Raw genomic sequence first — 20,840 nt, forward strand, 5'->3', positions numbered from 1 at the left:
ACCGTTTTCATCAGTTTGCTTCGCTTTGCGGCCCTTTTTGTGTCTGTTTCAAGTTGTTTGCGGGGTTTTTTTTCAATCTTTTTGAGGATAGGGGGGTCTCTGATTATTTTTTAGTTTCTCTTTGAGGAGGTTTTGTGTCTCTTACTTTGTGTCTTTTTGCATCTCGTCAATTTGCACCCGTTTCAGGCCACTTCCTGTATTTGCCTATGTTTTCAGTTGGGTATGTCTGCAAACACGTGTCTGTTGGGTTTTTTCTATCACTTTCTGTTCATTTTGCATTTTCCCTTTACATGCCAATCTAAATATTCTTTATTTTTCACTATGCAGTCACATAATGAAATTCTGTGTGGTAGTTTTCATCTTAAAATAAGATATTAATTGCTACATAATATATAATTGTACACAATAGAAAATAAATCATCATTAAAGATAATTTTGTGTTTGTTATTATTATTATTATTATTATTATTATTATGGATGGTTGGATGGGTTCATTATGCATTAACACCGATGTCAAATTCATTTTACATTGTGGCCCACATGCAGACCACTTTGATCTTAAGTGGGCCAGATGAGTGAAACTCTGCTTATTGTCATTGACCAGAGGTTTAACTGCACATTTACAGTCCAAATCGGTTTTTCTACATGATAACGTTTTTGTACTGTAGTTAGTGAAAAAGTAACACCAGCCTTAATGATTCTGGGCTTATGTTGTAAAAAAAAAAATACATGTGTAAAATTAGAGAAGCAATTCTGCTATCTCATTGCCCAGACTGTTCTGTAATTATATAACAGAAAGTTTTAGTTGTTAATTTTTTTTTTTTTAATTTTTTGTCTGTGGACTTTTTGCAAATCAATAAATTGCTCTAGTAGAGCATCATTTAATTGCTTATTTGTTACTTAATTACTTTGTTATGAATGGCTATGAGGTGGGAAAAGCTGTAAAAGGTATGAAAATACAGTTAAAAGTCCAATATTTGTCATCTTTCACATTTTCCAAAACCCCCCAATGTGCCTGATTACACTCTTTGCCCGGCCGAAGATGGCCCCCGGACCTTATGGTTGACACCCTTGCATTCGTAGCTGGACTGAGAGCACTTGAAGGCAGCACCAAAACCATCAGCACCTCCCCTGTGTCAGACAGTGACGTCACCTCCCTGATAGACGGACAGCTGAAAGCTCCTGGCTCAGCGGGGTTGTTGACGTTTTGTTTTGACCGCTTTTGTCTGGATTTTTGGACATTATCCGCAGATTCAGAAGCCCGCCTTTCGACCCTGCCGTCACGCGTCAGTGCGGGGATCCAGCAAAGATGAAATGGATGTTTAAAGAGGACCATTCCCTCGGTAAAGGGGTTTGGATTGTTATGAAACGAGAGATCTTGTCATGTCACGCACCCTCCGTTCTGTCTTTTTCTCCGCATCCATTGTTGCCATCTCATCCCATATAGGTGTAGAAATGTATTGCTTGCCTCAGCATATAAATCCATGATGGCTGATGCTGCATGGCTAGCAACTAATGCTAAGATTATTCTTGCAAGTGTTATGACCGCTGTCAAAATCCGGCTCACCTTTCATATCCCTGATGCATCCAATCAATCCTACCCCGAAATGTGTTTTTCCACTGCATGCATGTTCTTAACCAAAATGCATTTAAAAATCCCACAATTTAATGTTGCTTTGCCTATATGTAATCACTACTTAAAACCCTGTGGTAATAACATGATTAAGGGCTGTCAGGGACTGTTGTGGCAAATTCGGCTGTATGCAGTAGGGCTACAACTTTTTGTGTTGGTTCATGCTGCTGGGTAACCCCCTCCAGGGTCTATTTAACTAGGCCTTATAACTTAAATGGGTACTGAAGAGGGCTTCCTCAGTGATTCAGAGCTGGTAACACCTAACACAAACAGTGTAAGTGTTATTATGTTTATTAATAATGTGCCAGAATTTGGAACTGAGTTTGGTGTAAAGTTCTCTCCAAATTTAGATTGCTGGAACGGCTTTGCTCCTCAGCCTTTGTCTCCATACTCTCTTCAGATAATCTCGAAGTTCCTTTTTAAAGAAACACACAGCAAAAGTAGGCCTCTTAACTGGGCTAATGAAAGTGTGCACCTAAATGAAGCACACATCTTCTCACCCATCACCTCATCCTCTCTGACCTCTGTTCATTGTTTTCCCTGCTGCATGCAGTCTTTCCTCCAATAGATGCTCTTTCCTCCTCCTGATATAATAATCACTTAATAAAAGCTGCTGATGTGACTTACTACTGATCTGTGACAGTAATGCCTTTAAGTGTCCACTTTAACACACATGATCACACTGTGAGTTGATGTTAGAAGGCATCCGCCGCTCTGTCTGCGTAAACTGCAGTCAACCTTAATGCTGTGCTTGAATGTGCATTTGAGCCGATATATCTGACTAGCCTTGGCTTGAAAGGCCAGAGGAATCCCAAGAGGCCTCGCTCAGCCCTTTAATCTCTGACTTCCTGTTTGTTTCCTGTCTCTCCTTCAGAGCACCGATGTGTGGAGTCAGCCAAAATACGCAACAAATATCCTGACAGAGTACCGGTGAGTTGTGGGGGAGGGCAGTCACCCAAAACCTGCTAAATTCACATCAGGATTGGGTAAATGTGCAGTCCTCTGGCATTGTTTAAATAAGCAGAGCTGTAGGCCCGTAGCAAGAAGGATGGTCCTTCTCATCTTTAGCCTGGAGGATGCAACATTCACGGTTTCCATAAAGAATTTGAGATTCTGATTGACCAGACCACCATCCATTTTCTTCTGCCTATCCGGGCAGAAAATGACCACAGGACAACTTTCCATTTCTCCTCAGTCTGTCTTAATTAAGTTAGGCCCCAGCAGAGTGCCTAGGTCTGTTCAGTTTGTCTATTTTTTCCATTGACCATGGTTTACTAATGTATTCCTAAGCCCATGCAGTGATTACTATAGAGAGCAATGTCTGTCTCTAATGCAGTAGAACATGAGGACCCCAGAGATCAAAATTTAAAATTAGTTTTCAGCCTTGTCCCTTGTGCAGTGGGATTTTCCCTCCTTTGTCTGAATCCTTTAATGATGTTGTGCGTCACAGACGCAGCGACAACCTGGGCACACTCTACCTCTCGCACTATGGCAGCTGGGATGGGCCACAGTTATGGCTCTGTGACGTTTGGTGTTGCATTCAGCCAGTGAAAATTGCAAATGCAATAAAAACATGCGTGGATAGAAGAAGGACTATCAGCCATGGATTGTGACGCACCTTAAAACCTTACAAGTACCTTGCTGCTGAGGGCTTACTGGTGACATATGTTCTTACAACTTCACTCACAGACATTATTGTAAGGCTAAGCTTAATGGTCAGCCAGAAGCTTTCAGATAGGGAGTGCAGGTGTTTGCTACAGTATTGGGAGATTTGTGGCCCACACACAGCATGACCACAGTGTGTAAGAATGCATTTGTCTGTTAATGTGTGCACTCCAGGTGATAGTGGAGAAGGTTTCTGGCTCTCAGATAGTGGACATAGATAAGAGGAAGTACCTGGTGCCCTCTGACATCACTGTGGCCCAGTTCATGTGGATCATCAGGAAACGCATCCAGCTGCCTTCAGAGAAAGCCATCTTCCTCTTCGTTGACAAAACGGTCCCCCAGTCCAGGTGAGAGTGCGCTGCGTTCTGCAGCAAGTCAGTAGATTTAAAGGTCAAACTCATGAGTGTGCACCACAGAGACCAAAAAACCTTGTGCCAACTCATTCTTCTCGATAATTTTATTGAATGTAAATGTGTTAGATGATTTGAACTTTTTTTGAGTTTAACAATACCTTTGAAATAAATATTTATGCTGTATATTGTTAATATTTACTTTGAATTGCATGAATTGTACTCTGTAGTTGTAGCTTAAGAAAGAAATGTGAGTTACGTTGATTTTTTTAGCATCTGTTCTCCTCACTCAGATGTCTCCTGGGAACCAAGAATTAACTGATTCGAGTTTAGTGGTTTTTGGCCATATCGCCAGAATTCATTACATAGTTACAGCAAAATTTCTGCAATAAATACATAAAAATAAATATGTTTAAAATCTGTTAGCCACATTTTACCCTGGATCAACAGCCTGACGTTATCAAAGCTGTAATGTGCGCACTGTGTGTTACCTAAAATGTGTTTAACCATTCATCTTGTGTAACTGATGAGCAGGATCGTATGTAGAAGTATTTCTTATCCAGCTCCATTTGAGTCTGAAGCTACACTTTCACCTCAATCAAAACTTTCACCAGTTTTAAGATGGAATAAGCTTCATGGTTGTTGTAAGGTTAAGTAAACAAAGAAACTGGAAGCACAGCTGAACTTGGTGTATACAGACAAACATGAACAAGAATAAAAGAGTAATATATTATCATAATTTAAAACACCAAGTAATCCTAATGTTAGCAGCTTTATCAATGGTATGGGTAAACAGTGGAATAGATGGAAATAATAGAGGTAGGTGAATATTATAGAAGGGGTGGGGGCGTCAAGGGTGGATCGATCCAAATATCGGTAGTATCGATACCAGCGCTGGTATTGGTATTGGAGCAATATTAGTGCGATAGCATCGATACTTTGTTTCTCTCCTCTAAGTTCTGTGCGTTGCTCCCATTCACCAGAAAGAAGTCATGTCTGTGTAAACACTGCTCCTCTTTGGACACTTTGCTGTCCTGTGTTTAGTTGCCCTTGGGTCACGTGTCCTACCGGCACTAAACAGCTGTAAATACTAAAAACAGTGATACTGTATGTATTCGAAGAAAATTCTCTTCTGTGGCTACACCATCAACCATAAAAGACCATGAAAAAGCACAAGAAATGAAGAGAGGAGGTAATGTGTATGTAAATTCCTCAAATTGACCCAGACAGACAGAGCTCGCTGTCACAGTCCTTTCAGAGAGGCAAAGAATATCCAGGTAGCTCACGTAGTGGTGAAGCTAATGTTAAATAATTCAGTTCATCAGCGCAACTTAACGTGGACGTGTTATTGTCCACCGTAATTGTTAGTGGTCATTGAATTATGTTCATGATGATTCATCTTATAAATCATGACACATCACTCTCCACCATATATTATTTTTACTATAGTGCTTTGCACTTAAGGTAGATATTGCACAGGGATCAGCAGTTTTCTAGGTGTGAGTGTTGAGTAGCCTGATGGTCGATGGGAAGAAGCTGTTTTATGCTCTTTATGCTCCTGTACTTTCTTTCATAAGGCAGCATGAAAGTCTCTCATCTATTCGTCGTTTATTCAATTAAATCCGGTTTTACTTATATAGCACCAATTTCTAACAAAAGTCACTTCATTGTGCTTCATATTGTGAGGCTAAAACCCTGCATTATTAGAAAGAAACCCCAGCAATCACAAGGGACCCTATCAGGAAGCAGTTGACAAAAGTGGGGAGGGCAAACTCCCTGTTAACAGGAAGAAGTGTCCATCAGAAACAAGTAGGTGCAGCCATCTGCTCTGACTGGTGGAGGCGGGACGGGATGGGATCAGAGAGAGGCGGCTTATCAAAGGAATCTGCTTCTGAGTGCTTTGTAGCACGCTGATACTGCTCTCCTTATTAAAGTCTAGCCACAGCACGTATGCCACCTCTTCACTAACAAAGCAATAATGCTGGAGCCAAATCTAGAACCAGTTCCACAAAAAAGACTGGCTCTGGGACAACGTTTTTTGGCATCGTCTCTACTGATGTGGTTGCTCCAAGTAGTTGTTTAGCAAGAGGATGTCAAAGATGTTTCAGAAGCACAGCTCCTACAGTCCACAGCTTTGATAAATGGAACCAGAAGGAAGAACCACTAGCGGCTCTTTTTTATTTTTAAAACTTAAATTCATTTTTTATGAGGAATTTATTCCACACGTAAATCAGCTGTTGTGAGGAATGTTCATGTTCATGTTGCAAAAACATGCATCTGGCTGTAATCGCTGAGCTCTCAACCTCACGCTCCCATTGAAGGTATTAAACAGACGGCCTGTAGTTTTTATCAGATTTGACAGTGAGTCTAATGAAATTTAGACACACCGACACAGTAGGGCTTAACATTGCTCAGGTCTTTGTCATATTTGACATGACATAACCACTGGTTGCTAAGGAAATGTGCAATGCTAGACTGGTTGGCAGATTTCCCAGGTAATTCTCAGTAATTACTAGTTGTTGTTGTTGTAAAATCGACGCAGTTCCCACCTTTAAAGTAAACGCTGCAGCTAACTTTTACTTTTAAAGGCACACGGTCTGCAGTTCTGCTTCTGCAGTTTAACTTTGAACAGTGTGAAAAGTGCAGGTTTTCTGCAGGCAAACCCATCATTGGTTCCCCACAGAAAACCACGATCTGGGCCTTGAGGGTTAAACTAGGCTAGCCCATAGCAGGTTTGCCCTTTTGGGTTGGCAGTGGGTCTATCCACAGATCTCCCGCATGAACCCTGAGGAGGAACATTTGCTAGAATGATTGTCAAATGCCCAAAACCACAGACAAGTTATCATCACATATCAACTTGTGTCTACAAAATCTCAGTACATGCAGTTAAATCCTGGTACTTAGATTACAGTTTCAAATTACTTTTATATCTGTTCCTCCATTTAAAGGGTGGAGCTGCCCAAATAACTGCTGGGTGGAATTACCAAGGTCACTATAGAGTGGTGAGAGTTGCTTCAAGAAGGATTTTGATATATCTGTGTGTAACCGGTGTGATTCTGCGTTGTGTCTGATAAAAAAGGTAAAAGAAAGAAAGACCTCCAAGTAAATAATTTGCCCACTCCAGCTCCTCTCCCACAGGGGAATTGTAGAAAAAGGGGTGGCATTTATTTTTACATTAAACATAAAATATGCATTTACACGTAACATATTTGACATAAGATAAAACAAAAACAACATGAAATCTGACATACCTGATAAAAAAGGTAAAAGAAAGAAAGACCTCCAAGTAAATAATTTGCCCACTCCAGCTCCTACGACCAAATACAGACAGTGGGGAAGAGGGTTAGCTCAACCCACCACAGCTCCCAAGCTAGCAAGGAATACATATTCATGCTATCATTTATGGCGCCTAAAACACATTTATGACACACACATACCACACACTTATAACATCTTACAAAAACAGGCTCAATAATGACAATAACTGAATTAAAATCGCAATCATAAACATCAGGGTGGTTAAATATGAATTATGTGTGCTTTAAGGTGCTGGAAAGAAATGACACCCACCTCTCCCACAGGGGAATTGTAGAAAAAGGGGAGAGGCAAAAGGGGTACACTGTATTTATAGTATTGCACCAAAGAAGAAGAAAAGAATGAGGAGGGGCTCTAACTGATAATGAACACAACTACAGGCTTGGAGGTCCTAAAAGTCAGGTATAAAAGGAGAAGTTTGGGGGTTTAGAACACATTTTGTGTAATTATAACAATGTTATTTATGACTCTGTTACATTCACCCCCCAAGAATTACACAAAATCCTAAAGGGTACACCAAAAAAAAAATATATAAACCCACAATAACAGATACAGTGGCCTCAAACAAATTCACATCGCATATACAATGAATTAGATCAGCAACATAGCTTCCTCCAAGGAGGATAAGAGACCTGAGACCTGCTCGGCGCCTAGCAAGATCCCAGGACTTTCTATAGACAAAATGAGGTGCCATTTACACCACACAAAACAGGCCATAATATCTATGGGCGTCACTATCAGACTGCACAGACTGACAAAATACAATGAACTCTGTGCCTGTATTATTCTTTTCCAAAAACAATAGCAATGAAAAACATACAGAAATAAGCAAATTCACACATCAATAACCGCTGCTTGAACAGGTTCAACACCAAGGAGTGTTTCAAGTTGAGCCATTGATTCAATCAAGTGACGAACTGGTTTAATGATTCTACCAAAACGTGTGGTAAGTCCTTGATCCACGTCCACATTTTTGGGTTCAAGAGAATGAAAAGTGTGGGACGGGAAAGCAGCAGGGGAGCCTGGGGAGGCTCCATCACCAGCCAGCCCACCAAGATCAGAAACACCCATTATGGGAGGGGTCCCATGAACGCCATCTTCGACCGGGTCAGCGGCAGATTGCTGATGGATCCATGATAGTGTGCGGTCATCACACTCGCCAATGCTGGAGACGGAATCCACAGTCCAGGTGGCAGGAGGTACAGCTCCTGTGCCCCCAAAAGATGTCACAGACCCATCCAGGTCAGACTCAGCGGGTCCACTGACAACGCTCACAGCAGGATGTGCAGCATCGTCATTCAGTGTTGTGTCCAAGGGCAAAAAGTTAACTTGAAGGAGCAGGTTGCGATGCACCACACGCTCATGACCTTCTTTGTCTCTGATACGGCAGATGTGAAGAGCAGGATCCAAGTCAACTACCGTGTACACAACAGGTTCCCATTTGTCAGAGAGCTTCCTTTTTCCTCTGACTCCCTTGTTTGCCAACAACACCTGGTCCCCTAGTGAAAGAGGCAGACCCTTCACTTTTCTGTTGTACTGGTCAGACTGGTGTCTCTGCTCCATTGTGCTGTGTTCCTGGGCTCGGAGCATGGCAGAGCGCAGGTCATCCATCAGTGACTTGACATAGGTATTATAGTCACAAATGGTGTCATCATGAAGGACATCCCGAAACATGAGGTCAACTGGCAACCTTGGCACCCTCCCAAACATCAGGTAGAATGGCGCAAAGCCGGTGGTCTCGTGTGCCGTACAGTTATACACAAACGTCATGGACTGTATCATCTGCGGCCATTTCTGCTTACATCTGGGGGGTAGGGACCGTAACATGTTTCCAAGGGTGCGATTAAATCTCTCTGTGGTACCATTACCCATGGGGTGGTATGGTGAAGTGTGGGATTTGGCAACGCCACCCAAAACCAGAAGCTCTGCAAGCAGCTCACTCTCAAAACTAGCTCCCTGGTCAGAGTGAATGCGCTGAGGGAAGCCATACACACAGAAGAATCCATCCCAGAGCTTTTTAGCGACTCTCTTAGCTGTCTGATCCTGGCATTGGAATGCATGTGCTAATTTTGTGAAGTGGTCAGTAATCACAAGGACATCCACAGACTTGTTGTTGCTGTCCTCAGCTGACCAGAAGTCAATGCACACAAGTTCCAGTGGAGCACAGGTCTTAATGCTTTCCAACGGGGCCCTAGCTGCTGGCTCTGGGGTCTTGCTGAGAACACACCTGCGGCAATTTCTCACATGACCGCGCACATCCTTCTCCATATCATACCAGAAAAAACGCTGACGAGCCAAGGAGAGTGTGCGAGGTTGACCTTGATGACCAGCATTGTCGTGTATGCCAGACAGCACCACTTGTTTTAGGGAGTCAGGTACCACAAACTGGAATCTCTTGTGTTTGGTCAGTGGGTCCCTCACGACTCTGTAGAGGACACCATTGAGGAATGTGAGCTTATCCCATTGTTTCAGGAGCCGCAACGTATGTTGGTTCTCATGACAGCGCTCACGTCTGGAGGGTCTGCGCTTACGCTCAACATAGCGGGCTACTCTGGAGATCACAGGATCCCCTGTTTGATGAGACAGGAGATCAGCACGGGACAGCGCATGAGTAACATCACAGTCAGGTGGACTGATGGAGGTTAGGTGACCAGCGAGGGATGTTGCACGCTGGCGAGAAGCAGACTCCCACTCACAGAGCGAAGACATGAGAGAAGACACGTCATCAGTTGACAGAGACACATCAAGCACAGCAGAGGGTGGAGCACTGCGTATCGATTGAGGTTGACAGGTCAAACGGAAGGCATCTTGGACACTGGCATCTTTCACACCACTGACTTGCTCTAGCAGCTCAAAGTAGGGCTCCTACAGGAGCCGCTGGGCCAACGGCCTCACAAACGGTTCCCTGCTCAGGGTGTCTGCCACAATGTTCAGCTTTCCAGGAACATATTTGATCTCAAAGCAGTATGGTGCAAGCTTAGAGACCCAACGCTGTTCACAGGCATCCAGCTTTGGCTTAGTCAGAATGTATGTGAGAGGATTGTTATCAGTCCAGACAGTGAACCGATGACCCTTGAGCCAGTGGCTGAACTTATCGCACACAGCCCACTTCAGAGCCAAAAATTCGAGCCGGTGTGCTGGGTATTTGGCCTGACTGCGGCTGAGAGACTTACTAGCAAAGGCTATAGGTCTTGCTCTCTCCTCACCAGCTGGCACCTGGGATAAGACAGCACCCAGCCCATCCATGGAAGCGTCAGTTGAAAGGATGAATGGCCTCTCAAAATCAGGATGTGCCAGCACCGCACAGCTGAGGAGTGCACCTTTGAGTCCCTCAAATGCTTTCTCACAAGCAGGAGTCCAATCTTGAGGGGTGAGCTTGCGAAAAGTTCCAGGTTTCCGACTCCCATGGCAGCCTTTAGTCCTCTTCTGACCGGCAGTTAGAGCAAAGAGTGGCTTCGCAATACGAGAGCACCCTGGAATAAAATGCTGGTAAAACATCACCATGCCAAGGAAGGATCTCACTTTCCTCTGAGAAGGGGTGCAACTGTCACCATCCATAAGGTCAGTCTTCTGAAAATTGGCGATAACCCTCACTTTATCCTGATCAACCGAGACACCACCAGCATCCACGACATGACCCAAAAACCTCACAGAGCGTCTGAGAAAGTGACATTTTTTCTGCGCCAGCTTCAGATTGCTGGTCCTCAGGCGAGAGAAAACAATCTCAAGACGTCTTAGGGCCTCCTCTTCTGAAGGCGCAAACACCAGCAGGTCATCAAGATAACACAGGAGGCTGGAAAAGTTCAAATCACCAAAGATGCTGAGCATCATCCGCATGAAAGATGCTGGGCTGTTGCATAGACCCTGGGGAAGTCTGTTGTACTCATACAGGCCAAGAGGTGTAGTGAAAGCAGTGTACCGTCTGTCAGACTCATGGAGGGGAACGTTGTAGAACCCAGATGTGAGGTCCATGGTGCTGAAGAAAGCATTCCCACCAAGGGCAGCAAGACAGTCAGCCTGATGGGGCAGTGGGTGAGCATCCTTAATGGTTTTGGCATTGAGCCAGCGGAAGTCAGTGCATATCCTCAAGTCACCTGACTTCTTCCAAACCATTACCAGTGGCGAGGCGTATTCGCTGGTGGACTTACTGATGATGCCTTTCATCTCCATGTCTGACAGCACCTCTCGCAACTTGTGATAGTGAGCCGGGGGTACTCTGCGATAGGGAAGCCTGAAAGGGCGGTCGTCAGTGAGGTGGATACGATGGACAAAGTCTTTCACCTCACCACAGTCCAGTTTGTCTCTAGAGAACACATCTTGGTAAGTCAACACAAGCTCCACCAATTTCCTCTTCCACCCATCTGACACTTCACAGCCCTCAATATCAATGTCAGCCAACCCAGCATCTTTGAGTAGCTGTGCAGAGTCAGGCACAGAGTCTGATGAGGGGGGAAAACTGGTATGCTGGTCAGTCAGAGTCTCGCAGAGACCTTGAGTGATGGGCAGGTCCTCCACAGCAATACAAGGAAAGACATCCGCAATCTTAGCATTGCGACGAAGTGTCACAGGGCTCTCTGTTGGGTTAAGGACTTTCATAGGGACCCAACGATCTCCCCACATGGGTGTTATAATGCGCCCCACCATTATGTTCTTTGGAGTGGAACGGGCTGACGTGGGTTCCACAACGACAGTACTTCCTGGAGACACGAGGGCAGAAGGTGGCAGCTTTCCCCAAACTACATATTCTTTTTGTGGCAGGAGAGTGACACTCTTCCGCAACCTGACTGTACCTACTTTATCTGGCAACACAGGAGCAGACCACCGTGAGATACAGCTCAGCAACTGCAGGAAGTCTTCACAATCAGTGCCAGTGTAATTGGAGTTAATAAGCTCCCAGTACTTTGTATCAGCCTTCATCTTCTGAATGATGGGCCGGATCACATTGCTCCCCACGATGAGCTCATCTTTTTGCCCAGGAACCACAAATGTTGGTACAAGAAACCTAGTCCCATATACTTCAATGTCCAAATCATAGATGCATTTCGGTTGTGTGAGAAGGCCACCGCAACCAACCAGCACCACATTTTCAGGGATATGCTGCGGAATCAGAGCAACACCAGCGGCTCTTAGCTTGCTATCAGCCTCTTCACTTAGTGTGCATGACATACTTCCTGAATCAAGCATGCTTGTCAGGGAACACCGGCCACTGACCGACACTGGAGTGTAAAACAACTCACTAGCCCTGCCAACTCTTTGTGAACCCATAATAACAGTCTTCTCATCAGAGAGGCTACTACAGCAGTTAACATATATGGCTTCTGGGTCTGTTGCATTTCTGAGGGTTTCATCAACACTGCCCATGCTACCCCTCTCGTTACATGGGCTGGCTAGTTTAAAGCAGCATCGGTGGGAGGAGGGACTGAAACGCTTAGTTTCTGGTGCAACTGTGGGCATTCACGCCTCATGTGTCCAGGGTCAAAGCAGCTGTGGCATAGCTTGTACAGCCTACAATGCACATGGGTTGTGTGTTCATGTGAGCCACACACTCTGCACGAAGCACGATGAGCATTGCGGTGCCCATGGGAATGACCTGTGGGTTGTGGGCACCTAGGACCAGTGGCTAGTGATGCAGTGCACATGGACAGAACCTTGTCAAACAGTGCTACCATCTGTTGAACACCTGGCTCAGCTGGAGGAGGGCCAGAAACTGGCAAAGATGGGGGCATGACATGTAGAGTCAAAGGAGGACAAGCAGAGGGCTGCTGCACACTTACCATGCCATCAGAAGAGAGAGGCTGACATGTGGCTGCAGAGGGAACAGAGGGCATAGGATACGAAGCTGGCTCATGTGTTACTGGGACTGCTTGAGCACCGCTGGAGTGGGGCTGGCTGTTAACAGCGACAGGGCTCTGATGCGGGATGGACAGACTTGCTGTATTATGAGACAAAACACTAGACTGTCTCATTTTCCTCACATAGTTGTCCAGACGGCTCTGAACCTCAGCTGCAGTCCACTCCTCAGGGGCCTTCAGTTGAAAAGACAACGTAAGACTGTGGTCAGGACAGTGATTAATGAACATCGAAACAACCTCACTACTGGGGTCCTCTACCATCTTGCCGCGCCTGCGGAGACACTCATCAGCAGCATCAATAGACTTGTTCAACCGGATCCAGTAATCCATGGCGTTCTCACCTGGACGTGGCACAGTACTGTAGAAATCTTTCATGGGCAGGCTGGAATATGTCAAGTCGCTGAAGTTAGACCTCAGTATGTCAAACACAGCAGTAATAGGATCATTCCGATTCAACTCAGGGCGGCAACGAAGTGACACCTTGACCACATCTCTGGCTTTGCCAGTTAGTCTAGACATTAATATGGCAAACATTTCTTCATCTGTGTCACAGCTGATTCTGTGCAGATAACATCTCATCATGTCCTCCCATTCACCGATGGGAAATAGATCTGTGTTGTCACCCTTGAAGTATGGTGGAGCTTTGGTGTCTGACTGAACAACAACCTTCAGCTGGGACTGGTCATTGCAGCTCGAGGGCACATTCTGGGGAGACTGTGGCTGGGTGGGGGCTGGCTGGTGCATAGAGTTAAGAGAGGATGTGATATTTTCCCCAATTTGCTTTGCTAAGTCAGTGATCAAGCTGCTCAACATGTCACTAGTGACAGCCTGGGTGTGTGTTTGGCGTTCGCAAGCAGCTGGTGTGGAGCTAGCTGCTGGCATTAATGGTGAGTGCATCACTGGCTGGTCTACAGTGTGGGCACCAATACCCGGGACTACTGGCCTACCCCTCCCAAAAAACTTTGGAGCAATCTGATGACCCCTCCCCAAACCAAAGGTCATATTACTCCCCGCAGAGAACAGATCAGGCAAAGCGCTATCCACAGTTTCCTCACTTAACATGTTGGCCCAAGTGAGATATCACTGTTCAACAGCAAAAAAAAACGAGCCTAACCCCCACACACAATTATGCAAAACTTCACAAAACAATGAAATGTGGGGAGAAGAAAAAAAACATCAAAGAATCAAAACACCATAGAAAATAAAATGTTGTTTTCTCCTCTCAATTAAAACAGGCTGTAAAAGCCAATATCAATAGAGAAAAAAAATTACAATCCGTGCCTGTATAATTTGAGGCAACAATATGAAACAGTGACAAAAATGATCACCTACGTATTTGCCCTTTAAGTTCACACGTGACAGAGATGCCTGCAAGCCAAATTACGGGGCATCGATCACACACGCGATATAAAAACCTGTGAGTCAAAGCGCAGGGCACAGGATTCTGGCACACAGCTGCAGAGAGGAGGCGGGAAAACAGCGGCAGCAGAAGGAGGAGGGGTGGATCGCGGATTGGCGATGTGACGGGTCAGCGGCACCAAGTGTAACCGGTGTGATTCTGCGTTGTGTCTGATAAAAAAGGTAAAAGAAAGAAAGACCTCCAAGTAAATAATTTGCCCACTCCAGCTCCTCTCCCACAGGGGAATTGTAGAAAAAGGGGTGGCATTTATTTTTACATTAAACATAAAATATGCATTTACACGTAACATATTTGACATAAGATAAAACAAAAACAACATGAAATCTGACATACCTGATAAAAAAGGTAAAAGAAAGAAAGACCTCCAAGTAAATAATTTGCCCACTCCAGCTCCTACGACCAAATACAGACAGTGGGGAAGAGGATTAGCTCAACCCACCACAGCTCCCAAGCTAGCAAGGAATACATATTCATGCTATCATTTATGGCGCCTAAAACACATTTATGACACACACATACCACACACTTATAACATCTTACAAAAACAGGCTCAATAATGACAATAACTGAATTAAAATCGCAATCATAAACATCAGGGTGGTTAAATATGAATTATGTGTGCTTTAAGGTGCTGGAAAGAAATGACACCCACCTCTCCCACAGGGGAATTGTAGAAAAAGTGGAGAGGCAAAAGGGGTACACTGTATTTATAGTATTGCACCAAAGAAGAAGAAAAGAATGAGGAGGGGCTCTAACTGATAATGAACACAACTACAGGCTTGGAGGTCCTAAAAGTCAGGTATAAAAGGAGAAGTTTGGGGGTTTAGAACACATTTTGTGTAATTATAACAATGTTATTTATGACTCTGTTACATGTGCACTGTATATAAAGAATGCACATAGCTAGTATTGGGCCACACCTCAGGCTCAGCTTCTGAATCCGGTTTTCAGTCTCATTGAATTTCAGTCCTGTGGCATCAGCACATTAACTGTGCACCAGGAGCTTAATGATACGGGTTTCCAAGGCCGAGGAGCTTCTGTCGGTGTAATGTGTTTGTTGCCCAGGCCTTTTTTTATACGGTGTTGGCCTAAAAGTGAATCTATTCCACAATATGCATTTGTTTTAATTGCCAGCAGGGGGCGACTCCTGAGGTTCTTTGCTCTGCGACTTCACGTTCCTGATTACTTAATGGGCTAACTCAAAGTAGTTTGAAGTGATACTGAGTAAAACCTAAATTTAATTTAATAATTATGGTCATGATATGAGTCAGAAACCAGGATATCCGATAGCCGTCTTCCAGCATGTTATTCAGAAGCTCACACTCATGACCTCTCAAAACAAAAAGATGAAGGTGGCATAAACACTCGGCGCAGTAATGCAATGGTGTCGAATCTGTCTTTAGGTAAAGCCTGTAGACATGACTGACTCTGTTTTGTGCATCATCTAACTATTCGGTTTTTACTGTGTTTCAGTCTGACGATGGGCCAGCTGTACGACAAGGAGAAGGACGAGGACGGCTTTCTGTACGTGGCCTACAGCGGAGAAAACACCTTTGGTTACAAGGCCTTTTATACAGCACAGGGTTAATGCATAACTGATTACTAGTTTCTCTCTCACACGCTTGCACACGCACACACACACAAAACCCCAAACACACCGACACATTAGGGCTTAACATATACTGGTGCATAGTGCTTCAGAAATTGGCCTTTACATGTGTTACACAGGTAACGCACCTACACATTTGGCACTTGCATTTCTGATCAGCTTTTGATACTTAAAACTGCTCATTTATGATGCGAGTTTGCTACAATAAACAAACTTTTTTCCCCAGATGCTTGGATGATGTAAAAAACAAACAAACAAACAAACGCTGAACTTTATCATGATCTCCATTTCAAGGCCAGTTACTGAGAGAATTATCTTTAACACTGCCGCGAATCTGAATAACAGTCATGTACATTAAAGCCACTTCAGATACCATTCATCATCCTGGCACTGTTAATAAACACACACACACACACGCATGCACAAACCAATCATTATGTGACACAGTCATGCTCCATTTTATTTGTTGTGACAGATATTTATGTTCAGTGGAAGTGAGAAAGAGACGCAGTAATCCTGTGACTAGAATACTTACCCGCATTCTTTGTATTGCTCATCATATCATGTATGAAATGTTCACCACAAGACAAAAGATACTCGTTAGAAGGCCCAGGATAGGCTTGAAGGTTGATCATAAGCACGTGAATGTTAGCCGGCGCCACTCCTCGGGATGTTACCGAGACTGCCCCAGCCCGACGGTAGTCTCTCGGCACAGGATGTTGTGCTGGATAAACACGAATTCATTGAACTGCTTCAAAAAATCCAACACTTTACTTGAAGTTTTAAAATACCGTCAGAAAAAACAACAACATATAAACAAAATACAATTAATGACAAAACAACCTTATAATTAATAAAACCTTAATGAATATTTCCTCAATTTAGAGACACAAACAACCGAAGCCTCGTTATTTATTGTTATTAATTCACTGAACTTTTAAAAATGTTACATTTCTGTTCAAACCCATTAAGTTCTGAAATGTTCAGTGGGAGTTATTCTATGAATATTACACTGACAGCACTAATAAAATATTCCAACAGTCTTCTGATTCCCCCTGATTCATAATAACCTGTGAATGAGTTTAGCTAAATATAAATGATGTAATGGTACAAGTCAAACATATTGACCGCACCCAGATAGCAAGGAGACACTGAACAGATGTTGATTTTCCATCTGAACCATCAGAATCGTCAGGATGGAAATGTCAACACAAAACCAATGTTGAAACAACATTGAAATACCGATGAAACCTGACACTGACATTGAAATAACATTGATTCACTGTTGTTCTGTCATCGTTGGTTGTTGATCTATTTATAGTTGACAAGGTGACAACAATCACGTTGAAAAACCATCGATTTATGGTTGAGCGGGAAATTAAAGCTGCTCACACTCAGCTGCGGTGTATATTTAGCACTGAGAGTTTCATGTTCCTGCCAACTTTGTTGTCACTGCACACTCAGATTTGCACATGTGCTGGTCTGTCACCGTGCAACATGGATGACCGGAGTGTCGCGTTACCGTCTTAGCCAGCGTGCGCAAGCGTGAGCGGCCGGGAGGTGACTGCAGTTCACAGCTGTGGGTGAACTTCTCTCTTTTTTCTTTTTCTAATCCAATATTTAAATTTTAGCATTCAGTGTTTTATTTTTACTACCTGTGTCTTGGGGTGCAGTCGAGTCCTTATGTGACATTTAATTAAAAAGTAAAGCTATTTGAATTGTATTAAACTCGTGTGAACGTTTATGTTTAAATCCTGTTTAACATTTAATTATGGGCTCATTAACCACAATAATAAAGAGCTCGCTATTTATTTGCGATTTTTATTTCTGGGAAACCTCATCCCTCATGAAATGTGATTGGGAATTGAATATTCACAGATCTGTAATTAAATTGTTTTGCGCGAGTCCTGCTGTGTCTTTTGTGTTATTAATGAGCTGTGATAACTGGGATTTACACTTCAGTGCATTGCACCATTTCACTTTAGGGAGCTCAAAAAATGGACAGTAAAGAGCCGAAAGGATGAAATCGTCATTAAAACGGAACTTCTTGGCTACTCAGAAAACACACTTAAAACCAGGGCTGAAGGATGTATTCAGGTCTTTACTTAAAAAAAGTAATTAAGTAAGTAAAACTATATTTATAGGGGCAAGGATAAAAAAAAAAACAGCATTAAAAAAATGAAAAATGTGACAAAACAATCACCATAAAGTGATTGAAAAACTTACAATTCAACAGAATCTTTTCTGAATGTGTCATGAGATTTAAATATGAATTTTAAAACAACGGGAGAACTATCGGGTTAATAAACACGGAGGTCCCACTCTATTTTTGGCTTTATAGGCTTGCAAACATGGCTGGAGCGAAACCTGCGTTTAGAAATGACGCGCCGTGCTTTGTCATTAACTTCAAGTAAAGTGTTGTTTGTCTGCAAAGCATTCACAGCCTTTTCATCTCTCAGCTCTCACGTTGCATTCAATATGACTTCAAGCTTGTAACTGAGATAATAAACTTGTATTTAAAAAGTTTAACAAATTCAAAGACCAATGGAGCCAAAGGATGACGTTTCATACACACAGACTTATGGCCGGAGGAGATGCCTCCTGCTGGCAGGTTTAAGACTCGCACTGGCTTCATTTTGCACACCTGAAAGTTACACCTGTCCACTGCAGAGCGTCTATGGATGACTCTGAGTACGGTGGCCCCTAGAGACAAAGCACGTACAAACTCCAAAACACATGCAAATTCCAAAACACATGCAAACTAAAAAACACATGCAAACTAAAAAACACTTGCAAACTAAAAAACACTTGCAAACTAAAAAGCACATGCAAACTCCAAAACACATACAAACTCCAAAACACTTGCAAACTCAAAAACACATGCAAATTCAAAAACACAACGGAAGTGCTCCAGGATGCTAGGGGCAGTGTTGAGCTCTATTTGCAAAATAAACGGCAAGTTTGTCTGTATGGGACGGTCTAGTCTCTGTCGCGCTTCCCAGGTTGCCTAGCAACCATGATACTAACCGCTGGAAACGTGTCATACAACTTGGTTTGACAGAAATGAGGGAGAATATATTTTGTTCATTTGTTTGTTTCTACAAGAGCTTTGTGTGATTTGATAAGTATCTGAGGCTGAGACCACAGGACAGTAAAACATGATTTTTGGGCTTCTGTACTGAATAGTCATTTAAGTTAGTAAATAACAATTAGCTAATGTTGTTCATGAGACTAAAGTCATATCACTTTGGTAATGTAAATATAATATGGCCAATATTATAGTTATTATATTAATTATTAGCTATTACAGCAGTGAACATGAACTCTGTGTCAAATACTGACCAGTACAGATTCAAGTTGCAGTTATGTCTTATCACCTTAAATCTTCACTCAAAGACAAGTATCTTTGACACTGTATATATAGGTGTATCATATATCAGAGACAAATGTTGTTACTTCAGTATGTTGGCATTACTAAATTTGGCTCATTGCTTACATATATTTATAAAAAGAAAATGTACAAGCTGTGATAACTGTTTCTGATAAAATGAAGAGTAGACTGATATATGAAATATTCCTTTATTGGGTGAGAAAATCAGACCATGTCATAACTGCTTTAAGTCACACAGAATAGACATCAGAGCCTTAAACAGGCTGACTTCTGCTAAATGGGTCAAACTGGGCAGGAAGTATACAAACACATAACATCCTTATAGAATATGATGTAACACTATAGATCAACTTACCTCAGAATATATAAAGCATATAAACAATTACAGCAATATGATGCAACAAACACAGCAGTGCTACTAATCCAAAATACTCAAAGCTTCATAGAACTGAAACAAACATTTATTTTTAGCTCCATTCTGCTGCTGATACATACTTTAGGTTTCTGAATATTACACTTGTTGCTGCCTTTCATAGTGTGTAACTTGAAGGCCCTGAGTACTTTCTCCCACACTGAAAACACTGGGAGGATAAAATTATTTGAACATTACCTAATAAGACTGATTCAGGACAGTTAGTTATGTTAAACTTTTCTAGCAGTCCTTCACAAACAGGGAACAGTCTGTCTATTCTCTCCATCTGTCAGCTGCTGCTGGCTCTTCCTCCTCCTCTTCCTCACACACTGTTGAGTTCGGTGGATCATCAGGGATGCAAAGCCTCACAGATGATGTGCAGCAGTGGGTCCCTCAGTCTGTCCTCACTCTGGACACTTGCAGTTGTCACACATGGAAATCAAATGTGTGATAAGCTGCAGGATTCAAACACAAGTGTAACTTATAAACACATGTTCATACTTTTATTCCACAATCAGAGAGAAAGAAACAGAGAGAGAGTGCAGGACAGACAGACAGGTGACAGTCTCAGGTGTACACACTGCTACAAAACAGGACAAGAGAAGCAGGATTTAGTGTTTGTGTTATTACGAGTGCTAAACAAAAAGAGTTCCCAGATGGTACAGTGGACACATGTGTGACTGCTGTGATTAAAGCATCTTTCTTTCAGCTTAACGAGTGAACCGTCAGCTCGTTCAAACACACGTTAAAGTCCGTTTGGCTCGACACCACTGAACAGAGGCAGCAATATAACATAGCTAACGTTAACAGTGCAGTGAATCCTGCTTGTGCCGTGATATTCATGACTGCGAACTGAGCAGCATCACTGACTTTCAGCTTGTTGTGTTTGTGGATATATGACTGACTTTAATTATCCACAAAATCATCTCTGTAAGATTAAGGTCGACTATATATATATATTTATTAAAGTAAAGGCTTTAAAACCAAGTTAATTCTGAAAGTACAAACATCGCTAATGTCAACTTTCCCGACATGTGGCCAACAATAATGGTTTCATGTTCTTCATTAAAAAAAATATTTGCGCATAAATAAGTGACATAATATTCAGTACTTACTTCTGAAAGTTTACTCTTCCTCCGCTCCGCTTCCACCGTTTTTTTTCCGGCAAAATTATCCACACCACCACCGCACTA

At 42.9% G+C, this 20,840-nt stretch overlaps 2 protein-coding genes across 2 annotated transcripts; one reads left to right on the top strand and one right to left on the bottom strand.

Annotated features, from left to right (window-relative positions):
- Positions 1-1,128: 1,128 nt before the first annotated feature.
- Positions 1,129-17,748, top strand: gabarapl2 (GABA(A) receptor-associated protein like 2). The gene is made up of 4 exons (XM_004566115.5): positions 1,129-1,343; positions 2,508-2,563; positions 3,473-3,645; positions 15,709-17,748. The coding sequence occupies exons 1-4, from the start codon at positions 1,310-1,312 to the stop codon at positions 15,821-15,823; spliced, it is 378 nt and encodes a 125-aa protein (XP_004566172.1). The 5' UTR covers positions 1,129-1,309; the 3' UTR covers positions 15,824-17,748.
- LOC143419570 (uncharacterized) lies at positions 6,695-8,766 on the bottom strand. The gene is made up of 2 exons (XM_076886895.1): positions 7,219-8,766; positions 6,695-6,959 (listed from the first exon to the last, which is right to left on the bottom strand). Exon 1 carries the CDS (start codon positions 8,743-8,745, stop codon positions 7,798-7,800), a length of 948 nt encoding a protein of 315 aa, XP_076743010.1. The 5' UTR covers positions 8,746-8,766; the 3' UTR covers positions 6,695-6,959; positions 7,219-7,797.
- Positions 17,749-20,840: the final 3,092 nt, after the last annotated feature.

The sequence above is a fragment of the Maylandia zebra genome, linkage group LG7 (assembly GCF_041146795.1).
Source record: "Maylandia zebra isolate NMK-2024a linkage group LG7, Mzebra_GT3a, whole genome shotgun sequence".
Classification (NCBI taxonomy): Eukaryota; Metazoa; Chordata; class Actinopteri; order Cichliformes; family Cichlidae; genus Maylandia; species Maylandia zebra.

Bases quoted from the DNA above. Each gene is read 5' to 3' on its own strand.
- LOC143419570 (XM_076886895.1), bottom strand. From the start codon at position 8,745: ATGATACAGTCCATGACGTTTGTGTATAACTGTACGGCACACGAGACC.
- gabarapl2 (XM_004566115.5), top strand. From the start codon at position 1,310: ATGAAATGGATGTTTAAAGAGGACCATTCCCTCG. The intron at 1,344-2,507 runs GTAAAGGGGTTT...TCTCTCCTTCAG, and splicing joins TAAAGAGGACCATTCCCTCG to AGCACCGATGTGTGGAGTCA. The intron at 3,646-15,708 runs GTGAGAGTGCGC...ACTGTGTTTCAG, and splicing joins AAAACGGTCCCCCAGTCCAG to TCTGACGATGGGCCAGCTGT.